At 35.2% G+C, this 12,653-nt stretch overlaps 1 protein-coding gene across 1 annotated transcript; it reads left to right on the plus strand.

Moving 5' to 3' along the window:
- The first annotated feature begins 1,228 nt into the window (after positions 1-1,228).
- LOC132165598 (cytochrome P450 76T24-like) lies at positions 1,229-4,730 on the plus strand. The gene is made up of 2 exons (XM_059576229.2): positions 1,229-2,177; positions 4,022-4,730. The coding sequence occupies exons 1-2, from the start codon at positions 1,284-1,286 to the stop codon at positions 4,628-4,630; spliced, it is 1,503 nt and encodes a 500-aa protein (XP_059432212.2). The 5' UTR covers positions 1,229-1,283; the 3' UTR covers positions 4,631-4,730.
- The last annotated feature ends 7,923 nt before the right edge of the window (positions 4,731-12,653 follow it).

The raw sequence follows: 12,653 nt of genomic DNA on the forward strand, positions 1-12,653 counted from the left end.
AATATTCTAGAACCCTTCCCTAACCCTTGCCCAATAAAGTTGGGTAAAAAAGTTGGGTTTGTATCATGCATCAAGTTTAAATGTGGGAGAACTCATTTGTATATAATGGATGACACTTGTCATTCTCTCATTGTTCAGCATTTCCACCTTACCACCTTCTATCTTGGTCATCTAACCACCACTTCCCTCATTCAACCCATTTCATTTTTCAGTACAACCTTAAACCTTCCCATGAGGCATTATTATCATTTCTTATCCAAATTTGTTGTTTTTCCCTAGTCACATGAAAAGTCACATTTATCTTGTTAGTTATGTGTGGAAATACTCTAGAACACTTTCCTAACCCTTGTATATATACCTACTAGGCGTGTTTTCAAGCCTCTCATTCCATCATCTCTTACCAAAACCTTCTCCTATCTTGTGCAAATGTGGTCAAACCTAAGTTTTTTCTATTGTTGTAATACTTCAAAAATAAGAAGTATGTTTCCCATTTAGTTTTGATTTTTCTTCTAGCTTTAAGCTGGGTCTCATAATTCTCATTCATAAAAAGTTTTATTATTCTTGGCTAAAGTTGATCAGATTAGATTAATTGGTTCCATTATTATTTTTGGTTGGAGATGTATGGGAAAATTTCCCAAATCCTGCCGACATATGCATGCAGGGTACAATCATTACATTTTGGAATCTGACACTCGGAAAGACTTTCCAGTCAACCTGCCAATAATGCCTTTCACGAGATCGACATCACTTTTTTTATAAAATATTTATATTCATTTTCTAACGGACAAACATTCCACAAACCGAAGCCAAATTACCGTCATTTCATATCCAGTACTAGCAGCTTCCTTTTATATATATATATATATATATATATATAAAATTTACTTTACCTGATTGAAGTTTCAGGAGTTTTTTAATTTAAACTTCAACATTTAAAAAGTGGCAATGTACTCCTTAATGTTTCTAAAATTTTCAATTTAAATCTTCCGTTACAATTTCCCTTAAATTAGACAGAAATTTTTTTAAAAAAAGCCTGAGCGTAATTATATAATTTTAGAGATTTTCGTCCAATTTAATGAAAATTATTAACGGAAGGTTTAAATTGAAAATTTTTGAAACATTGAAAGTACATTGCCACTTTTTAAATTTTGAGAGTGAAATTGAAAAACTCGAAACTTAAAGAGATAAAGTTGATTTTTCCGATATATATATATAACATCTCACTTTTGATCATGGCAAACAACTCCCAATATTGCTTTCTTATGCAAAGCCAAATCCAGTGAATGGAGTACCTAGCGTTTGTTCTGGCACTTTCCTTTTTGTGGGCAATCATTCATATCACCTCCGGTCTAGCACGCCGGAACTCTGGTTCACCCAAACTCCCACCAGGCCCCAAGCCTTTTCCGATCATCGGAAACATCTTTCAGCTGGGCAACCAACCTCATCAAGCTGCTGCCAAGCTCTCAAAAACTTATGGACCCCTCATGACTCTCAAGCTCGGGAGCAGGACAACCATAGTCATTTCCTCTCCAGACTTGGCCAAAGAAGCACTTCAAAAACACGACCAGGTCTTCTCCAGCCGAACCATCCCGGACACTGCCCGAGCATTCAACCACCACAAATATTCAATGGCATGGCTGCCCGCATCGGCTCAGTGGAGAAGCCTCAGAAAAGTTTCTGCCCAGCAAATATTCTTTCCACAACAGCTCGATTCCACCGAAGCCATTCGATGTAAAAAGGTGCAACAACTAGTAGACCACGTTAAGGAAAATTGTAATAGTGGTGAAGCGGTAAATATTGGTCGAGCAGCCTTCACAACAGTCCTTAATGCCATATCCAACACATTTTTCTCCACTGACTTAGCAGAGTATTGTTCAAATGCATCCCAAGAGATCTTGGATCTCGTAGTGGGAGCCATGGAAGAAACAGGAAGGCCGAATATTGTAGACTATTTCCCTGCACTTCGTTTAGTTGACCCACAAGGTGCACGCCGAAGGATGAATATTTATTTCAGAAAGTTTTTTGTTGTTCTTGATGGTATAATCGATAGACGATTACAATCAAGAGCATCTTCCTTGGGTTCTAAGGCAACCAGCGATGTACTTGACTCTCTCCTCAATCTCGTTGAAGAAGATGATGCAGAATTGAGCTGCGATCATATGAAACATTTGCTTCAGGTGAATTTTCCTTTTCGGTCATATTTTGATCGTTATAAGTTATAAACTTTATATGGATGAAGACTTTCAATAATTTATAGAGTATTTTATGGAAAAAAATTAAATTCTTGTACTTTTTGTTCATTACAATCTTAATATTTTATTATATATAGTCCACCCATATTTTAATAATAATAAATGTTGATGTGAAAAAATCATAATTATTTGGGGAAATTATCCTTTTCCCCTGAACTACCACACGATGACCATTTCTTACCATCAACTACCAACTTTACATTACGACCCCATCAAACTATCATTTCGTTACAAAAACCTCAATTCCGTCAGTTAAGGCCATTAAGTCGAACGGTCGACTGTACTGTTCACAACACTGTTTACGGTTGACTGTCAGACTTAAAGACTTTGACTGACGAAATGAAGATTTTTGTAATGAAATGATAGTTTGATGGGATCATAATGTAAAGTTGGTAGTTGATGGGAGTATATGGTAGTTGAGTGGCAGTTCATCGGGGGAACGGATAATTTCCCTTAATTATTTTTATTTAGAAAATACAAAGTGATACAAGATTCCTGAAAATATAATAACTAGCCACCTATGACAAAATAAATCTTTGATTAAATGTCTTAGAAATTTTAGACAATCTTAATTCATAAATTTATTTTGGCATGGGTGGTGGCTAGTTATATTTTCAGGAAAATTTTATCAATTTATATTAATTTGGATAGCCTGACCATTTTTTTTTTTTTTTTGTGTCATCGACAGTTTGGAAATTAGGTGGGTCGAATATTAAGGTTTAAGCTTTTAAGGTAAATAATAATTTAATAAGGAAAACTTCACAAAAACCTTTTGAACTATCACGCGATTTGAAAAAATCCATCAAATTTTAAAACCTTTAAATTTCACATCCGAACTTTCAATTTGATGCAATTTATCTCGTCAGTTTTTTGATGTTAAAAGTGATGAGATGACCTTTATAGCCTTGAAACTTTTATAAAATGTCAATTTTACCCTTCATTTCAAATTGATTTTTTTAAACGAAAATTGGATGATATAATTAGGCCCTTTTAGTGATTTCCGTTAGGATTTAATGGCAAAAATTGATGAAGGGGTCAATTGCATTAAATTGAAAGTTCAGTGGTGAAATTAAGAACTATTGAAATTTATGGAGTCTTCTCAAAATGTGTGGTAGTTCAAAAGTTCTGAGTGAAGTTATCCCTAAATATTTTATAAGTTAAATCTAGCTTATAACAAAAACAAATTAAATAAAAAAAAAAAAAAGTAATTAAATAATTAAATCAATATCTCATTCAACTTTTGAGATAAGAGGTTTGTTAAAGCCTTTTTTCCTTGGATACTGTAGTTGATGTAAATTAATGTGAAAAAAATAATAATGTTTGGTATAAAAAAAATTTGTTTTGTAGTGATTTTTTTATTTGAATAGTAATAAAAATTGAATGATGTAATATAAAAAGTGAAAAAAGTTCAAATGTTTTGATGTTGATTGTTTTTCGAAAAATGGAGCATGAAAACTTACAGGGAATAAAAATTTTGCCCAACAATGCCAAGTGCTTTCTCAATCGTAAGTCAATAATTATCATCACAATTTGGAGGACCAGCAGAATTTTGTCCAGAGAAAAAGGTCAATAATACATGAGAAAATTATTCATTACTACTGTTAATTGTATTACTCCTTCCGTGTGAGCCCTATCCTTTTGCAGCAAAATTATTGATTACTTCTGCTTTCTTTGAAGAGAAGTTTTTTTTTTTTTTTTTTTTTTTTTCTTTTGCTTTGAGGTGAAGTTTTCTTAAGTAGTTAGCTCTCACACAACTTTGTACGTGTCAGGATTTATTTTTTGCAGGGATCGACACAACATCAAGCACAGTGGAATGGGCGATGACAGAGTTACTCCACAGCCCTGAAAAAATGGCAAAAGCCCGAAAAGAGCTTGAAGAAGTGCTTGGCAAGAACAGACTTGTTCAAGAATCGGACATCTTAAAGTTGCCTTATCTACAGGCAATAGTGAAAGAAACCTTTAGGTTGCACCCGCCAGCACCCTTCCTGGTTCCCCACAAGGCTGAGGCTGATGTAGAGATGTGTGGCTTTACCGTGCCCATCAATGCACAAATACTAGTAAACGTATGGGCAATGGGACGGGATTCAAGCGTATGGAAAAACCCAAATTTGTTTCTGCCAGAGAGGTTTTTAGACAAGGAAATTGACTTCAAAGGGAGAGATTTTGAGCTCATTCCCTTTGGAGCTGGAAGAAGGATTTGCCCTGGATTGCCTATGGCCAACCGGATGGTGCACTTGATGCTGGCCTCTCTTGTCCACGGCTTTAACTGGAAGCTGGCAGATGGGATGAAGCCAAAAGATATTGACATGAAAGAGATGTTTGGCATTACCTTGCATAAGGCTGAGCCCCTCCTGGCTATTCCCATCAAATCTGTGTAATTTTATAATGTTAGACAAATAATAGTCAATGGACGTGTGTGTGTAAATGTAATGTAAGGATTTTGAATATGCATAATAGATATATAGTTACCGTACCTCATTTGTAGTTGTTATCTTCTTCCTGCTTCCAAAACCTCTTATTTATTTTTATTTTTTTGTTTAAGTACATTTCATTAATGATTAAACCAAACCAAAGACAAATTAAGCAGGATACAAAGGAAAACAGGACAAGATCAATAAAACAAACGTTTTTGGAAGGATTTGCGTATGCTTCCAAAAACTTAACTCATATGCAATTATTGTGCGGCTAGATTGATATAGAGTGCCTATATATCATTGAACTTATGGGCGTTCTTTAGTAAATGTTAATTCAATGGTTTGAAGCACGCTACATCAACTAAGTTGTACAGAAGTCGTATAAGAAATGAGTTTGTAGTATTGCATGTTCAATAAAATTTGTTGAGAGCTAGTTATATATATATATATATATATATATATATATATATATATATATTCAAACTTCATGCCAGTTCCATGTGTAATATAATTAGTTGCAAGTTTGAGTAAACATTACCTTTCTGTCTATTTAAAATTGATGTGACTTTTAAAATTATTATTGAATTTGTGATAAATTATAATTTAATAGTAATTTTAAAAGTTACATCAATTTAAGTGAATAGAAGAAAGATATAAGAATAGCATATATCATTACTCCTGTATTAAGAATTATTTTTCTTTTTGTGAAGTATTCATTGACTAAAAAAAATTATTGGGGTGTTAGCTTATGAGTGCAGTGTTGTAGTTTAGTGTGTTACAAACACCTTTTGAGCTCATTTTTTCTTCTTTGACTTCAAGTTAGTGCATTGAATTTCTTGCTAGCACAATTTTTTATTAAAGGGTTATATGACCGTTTGGAACCATTGAATTTCTTGTCGGCGTTTATAACTATAAACCGTTAGTCTTTAATGACCATTCAATTTCTTCGCTTCTTTTTCTACGCCTATATAACTGTATGTCCATGAAATTAGGATTTTTTTTTTTTTGTTATGTTCATTTGAATTGATAATATCTAGTTATTTATATTGTAATGGTATTTTTATTCCCTCAAAAAAATAAAAAGACAAAAATATCCATTTAATATAACTAGATGAATATTATCAAATTCAAATAAATCGGAGAGAATCTTGTCCCTTGTCCATGACCCTTCTATAATCGTTAAATATTAGCTTACAAGTAATGTTAAATTGATGACTATAATTTTTTTAATTTTTTTTTACATATTCAAACAAGTGATATTCGCTTTATGAGATGTGGACTCCATCCAATTGAGCTACCGCTTGGGGACTGGAATAAAGACTAGAGTTGGTCCTCCTTGTATCCTCCCAAACACGACGGCTTTTAAAATCACTAATAAGTTAAAATTTAATAATGATCATTTTAAGGGTTAAATACTTAATACCCTGGGGTTTGACAACTTTATTTTTACCCCCCTGAGGTTTCATTTTTATCACAGGAGGTCCCTGTAGTTTTGATAAATGACCAAGTTAGGTTATCCATTAGTTGACTGTTAATTGACCTAACAGACTGACACGTTGACCAATCAGATGTTAACACGTGGCACCTATTTAATTTTTCTAAATTAAAAAAAAAAATGTATTTTTTTTAAATTAAATTAAACAAAAAAAATTAAACAAAAAAAAACAAAAAAAAAAAAGAAAAAAATTGGGGGTGGCTCTGGGCACTAAGGGGGTGGCCGAAACCTACTGGGAGCCACCCCCAATGCTCCATGGGGGTGGCTGAGCCACCCCCAGTGGGTACTGGGGGTGGTTTCGGCCACCCCTTGGTGCCCAAGGGGTGGCCCCCCATAAGCTAGCACCCCAATTTTTTTCCTTTTTTTTTTTTTTTAAAAAAATTTTTTTAAATAAATAAATAAATAAATTTTTTTTAATTAAAAAAAAAAAATTAAATAGGTGCCACGTGTCAACATCTGATTGATCCACGTGTCAGTCTGTTAGGTCAACTAACAGTCAAGTAACGGATAGACTAATTTGGTCATTTATCAAAACCACAGGGATCTCCTATGATAAAAACGAAACCCAAGGGGGGTAAAAATAAAGTTGTCAAACCTTAGGGGGTATTAAGTATTTAACCCTCATTTTAAATTTAATGGTAATTTTAAAATTCACGTCACTGGTTCTCATTCTAGCATTACTCAGCTAACATTCTCTATATAAAAGGCTCACTAAAGAGCACTAGAAAATTACTACTTTGTTTACGCTCTTTGTTCTAAAATTCTGAAATTGTCATTTTACAAGATGAAAATAAGGTTTAATAACTTTTTTGGTACTTGGGTTTTAAGGTTTTTCCTTTTTTCCCCCAAGATTTTAAAACGTTACTGATCTAGTACCCCACCTATGAGAAAAGACAGAATCAATATCTCTGTTATTTTTCGTCAATTCCAACTAACGGAATTCCATGTGTCACCCCCACAATACACCATGTGTCCTAAAAATAAAAAAATAAATAAATAAATAAATAAAGCTCTCTCCTGCATCCTTTCTCCATCTCCTTCTTCCTCTCCCTCGTCATCTGCCCAACCCTCCTCAACAAAGCACCCATTCGGCCAAGAATACCCAGAAAATCAATGAAGCACCCAAAACACTAAGAAACAGAGCAAATCAACCCCTTAGAAACCCAAAACAAGGCAAATCCACCACAACCAAAACAAAACAATCGACCAAAAGGCCAAAACACCACAAAAAAAAAAAAAAAAATTGGACAAAACCCAACCCATAAAATCAAACAAAAATAACCCAAAATCAAGCCTCAACTTCAATCGGCTAAGACCTGCCTTGGTTACCGGCGTGGATGAGAGAAAAAGAGGTGACCCACCGATGTTTTTCATCCTATGTCAATCCAGTGGGGGTGAGTTTGGCCGGTTGGGTGATGGGTTTTCCGGTTGCGTTCGCGGTATCCGGTGGCCGGCCGTCGCCTGTCAGTGAGGGGGAGAGGGAAGAGGAAAGAGAGAGTGTGAGGAGGTGGAGGAGGGTTGGGTTGACGATGAGGGAGAGGGAGAAGGAGAAATGATGCAAGAGAGAGTTTTTTTTTTTTAATTTTTTAATTTTTTATTTTAGGATACGTGGCGTATTGTGGGAGTGACATGTGAAATTCCGTTAGTTGGGACTGACGGAAAATAACGGAGGTATTGATTTTGTCTTTTCCCATAGGTGAGGTACTAGATTAGTAACGTTTTAAAACCTAGGGGGGAAAAAGGAAAAACCTTAAAACCCAATTACCAGATTAGTAACGTTTTAAAACCTAGGGGGGAAAAAGGAAAAACCTTAAAACCTAAGTACCAAAAAAGTTATTAACCCTAAAAATAAAAATATAATTTGTTCTATTAGCCTTCATTTTTCAAAGTATCTTCTTAACAAAGGTAGATGCTATATGAAAGAATTTATAATCCATAAAGAAATTTGTGGGCCTAACTCATCTCATAAAACCGGTTCAATAAAAGAAGGTTGCACATTCCTTATAAGCTTGCCCAAGATCTTGTCCACAAGCAATGTGAGATCATTCCTCAATACCCTCCCTCACATGCAGGCTAGTATTTTTTTTGCTCCTTGTTATGGGGTAAGTAGTGTGGGTCCCATTCGTACTGTGGTAGGTTATGATATCATGATAAATTACCAATTATCCTGAAAGCTTAAGCTAATAGGAAGAGATAAATTTAATCACTTAACCATTACTTTAACACTCCCCATCTCCAGAGCGAGGGTAGCTTGAGCCAACCACCCCAGATCGAATCTGGGGTGGCCGCTTGAGCCACCTCAGGCCATGGGAGTAGCCGCGCGGCCACCCCTAGGCCTAGTGGTGGCTGGCGACCACCCCAAGTGGGGGAGGGATGACCAGCCAATCACCCCTTCATCTCCCTTCAATTCCCCCTTTTTTTAAAAAAAAATTAATTAATTAATTAATTTTTTATTTGATATGTGATATAATCTGGTGTAGTTGACATTTTTTAAAAAAACTTAAGTTTGGTAAATTTAGCTTAGGTGTCATCTTCTTATTGGTTGCACAAAACTCACATTTTGTGCAACCTCCTTATCTAAGTTATTCTCTATGGGCAAACCCAACTCTTTTTTCACTCGAAAGGTTTTTAGAGAAGGATGTTATTGACTTCAAAGGCAGAGATTTCGAGCTCATTCCCTTTGGAGCTGGAAGAAGGACGTGCCCTGGATATAATGAAGCAATTAAATCTATTGATGCACCTTTTTGGTTAAAAGCTATTAATAATGAATTAGATTCAATTATGTCTAACCATACATGGGAACTTGTTGAGTTACCTCCTAAGACCAAACCAATTGGTTGTAAGTGAGTGTTCAAGAAGAAACTCAAACCGGATGGTACAATAGATAAATACAAGGCACGCTTGGTGGCTAAAGGCTACAAGCAAAAGCAAAATGTTGATTATTTTGACACTTATTTTCCGGTTACTAGAATTGCATCTATTAGAATATTGTTTGCTATTGTTTCTATTTATAAACTTGTGATACATCAAATGGATGTTAAGACTGCCTTTTTAAATGGTGATTTAGAAGAAGAAATTTATATGGAGCAACCCGAGGGACTTGTAATCCCCGGTCAAGAACACAAAGTTTGTAAATTGGTGAAATCTTTGTACGGATTAAAACAAGCTCCTAAACAATGGCATGAAAAATTTGACAAAGTGATGTTGTCTAATGTTTATTCTATTAACGGTGGAGATAAATGCATTTATAGCAAGCTTAGTAATAATGAAGGTGTCATTATTTGTTTATATGTTTATGATTTGCTTATTTTTGGAACCAACATTAATGTTGTGCATGAAGCTAAAAGGCTTCTTTCATCTAATTTTGATATGAAAGACATGGGTGAAGCTAATGTTATATTGGGCATTAAAGTTCTTAGAGATAATAATTGTATTACTTTATCTCAGTCACATTATGTTGAAAATATGCTAAAAAGATTTGAGCACTTTGATTATTCACCTATGTCTACACCATATGATTCTAAAATACATTTGGTTAAGAATCATAGTGATAGTGTTTCACAAGAGAAATATGCACAAATCATTGGTAGTTTAATGTTCTTGACAAACTGTACACGCCCTGATATTGCATATGCTGTCGGTAGATTGAGTAGATATACTCATAATCCTAGTATTGAGCATTGGGATGCAATCTCTAGATTGTTGAGATATTTAAAGGGCACAATTAATTATGGTTTGTCATATTATGGTTTTCCTGCTATCTTAGAAGGATATTGTGATGCTAACTGGATTTCTGATTCAGATGAACTAAAGCCTACCAGTGGCTATGTGTTCACATTAGCAGGAGGAGCTATATCTTGGAAGTCCTCCAAACAAACTTGCATAGCAAGATCCACAATGGAGGCAGAGTTAGTTGCCTTGGAGAAGGCTGGAACTGAAGCTAAATGGCTAAGGAGCCTTTTGATTGATTTGCCTTTATATGCTAACCCAGTTCCACCTGTTTGTATTCATTGTGATTGTCAGGCTGCCATAGCTCGAGCCAAGAGCAAGATCTATAATGGGAAATGTAGCACCCCAGATTTTTAAAGTCTTATTTTAGAGATATTAAATTTATGCTATGATTATATTAATATTCATATTAGGCAATGATATTAATTCTTGGGAAATTTATGAGAGTGGTAATTAGAGAATGGTAATTGGTGAAATAATAGGATAGTAAATGGTAGGTATAAGGATGGTAGAATTTTGAATAAGAAGGTAGAATAGTATAGGGTAGGTAGAATAGTATAGGGTGGGTAGAATAGTATAGGGTAGGTAGAATAGTATAAGGTGGGTAGAATAGTATTTGGTGGGTGAAATAGTAAAATGAGGGTATAATTGTAAATTGAAGGTAGAATAGTATTTGATTTTCTCCTATAAATAGAGCTCTTCTCCTTCACAATTTTCACCACTCATCTCCTCTCCCATCTCTTGCATATATTCTTCCTTCTTCCGCTTTTTACTCGGTCTTTCTTCTTTCTAAGAGTGTTTACTCAGAACAGAGAGAGAAAGGGCGAGACCAAGCGCTACAAGAAAGAAAGAACACAAGAGAAACCGAGAGTGAGATGGGAAATTTAAGACAGAGAGCTGAAGAGGAAGAAAGAGAGTTTAGGCGAGAGAGAGAGAGAGAGAGAGAGAGAGAAAGTCAGTGAAGGGATTGTTATGGGTATGGACCAACTGCAGCAGAACGGGTTTCAAGTAATTACCTTTGATGATCCATTCATGTAATCCACTGTAAGTATTCTTACTTACTGAGTATGATATTGATATCCAATAATACGGATTTTTGTGATTTTATAACTTGTCTAGCATTTTGCTATATATGATTCAACAATGATTTATATTGTCGGAAATCAATTGACTCACTACTTCACAGTTTTTTGTAGTGCTTGCAGGAATGGAAAAATCAAGGTAATTATGCAGTTGTGATTAGAGATTCATATTGAGATGTACAGAGATTCCAAGTTGGTTAAGTTTTGTCTAGAGTTTAGACTGTCGGATAGATTTGTATAAATGCCTTGTACGACATAGCTTTGGGTATTTTTGTATAAAGAAAAGTATTTTTAACAGTATTTTTTGTATTGATAATTACAGTTTTTCCGCTATATGAGATTATTTCAGCGTAACATTCGTGTTTATCTACAAGATAAAAGAAGAGAAATATCGGGATGTTACAGGAAAAGTCGACATATCCGATTAAGGCACAATATTGTGAGGCAGCTTATTGAGACCGGTGTAATATCCATGGATTTTGTGAGGTCAAAAAGGAATTTGGCTGATCCTTTGACCAAGCCACTAGCAAGAAGGCTGGTGAGTGAAACATCGAGGGGGATAGGACTGATACCCAAATGTGATACTGTGATGGATACCTAACCTCTGTGATTGGAGATCCCATGAATGAGATTTAATGGGAAATGAAGTCATAAGTGATCATCGTATGGTACTGTCATTCTACTATCTTGTTGAGAAGATTATTGATGAGTCCATCCCTATAGTGTAAGACAGTACAAAGATGCAGGGTGATTAAGGATGAGTTTAAAACTCTTAATGGTTCCATAGTCCCTACCTATTGGGATGGAGTGTTTCCTGCACACACTCTTGATGGATACCACCTATGTGAGTGTGGAGGTGGTGCCGCTTCCTATGAGACTTGGGTAGGTCTCTAGAGCACTCATGAAACCCAGAGGCGCATGGCCTGTATAAGGCGCCAACCCGTAGAACAATCAAATTTTTTTTATTTCAATTTTTTTATTCATTATTTTTTTTTTTTTTTGAGAAAGTTATGTGGGTGATAAGTTTGCTTAACTTATGGATTTGGTTAAAAGAGTCTAACTCTACCACAATTCATTAAGTTTCTACTTATTTATCCTAGGTGTGGTTAAAACTTTCAGGTACCACATCGATGCATGCTTTCAATCTCCTTTTACTCTAATGTTTGTAACATGTGGGGGATTGTTGTGATATTACAAACATTGGTCATTATTTCTCATTGATAATTTTTCTCTTGACCGTTTGACATCAAGTCTTCTTATATGAATTTTATGAAAAAATATTTCATCTTACATTTTTCTAGCCGTTCGTAATTAAGTCTTTGATTTTCACCGTTTGTCATTTATTGATGGGCTTTAAGAAAAAAAATTCTTCTTGCATTGCATTTTAACCGTTGGTTATTAATGGTATTAGTAAAATCGAGAATTTGGGTGGCGTAGCCTCTCTCGTGACGCTAGTGTTCAATGTTTTTGGGAGGAGTACTAATAGATTTAAAAGAAAAAAAGGGCAATTATGAGGACCAGAAGAAGAGCCACTCGAGAAAGGTGTAGCACTCCATGCCAGCGAAGAGGAGAGACTGCGCAGGAGCATTGGCTCTCGGGTAATTCAGCCTCGCCAGTTTCTTCTGTATTTCTTCCATTTGCCTTGTTGCCATTTCCTCTCGCTCCCAACGCCTTCCGAAGG

The sequence above is a fragment of the Corylus avellana genome, chromosome 11 (assembly GCF_965113065.1).
Source record: "Corylus avellana chromosome 11, dhCorAvel1.hap1.2, whole genome shotgun sequence".
Taxonomy (NCBI): Eukaryota; Viridiplantae; Streptophyta; class Magnoliopsida; order Fagales; family Betulaceae; genus Corylus; species Corylus avellana.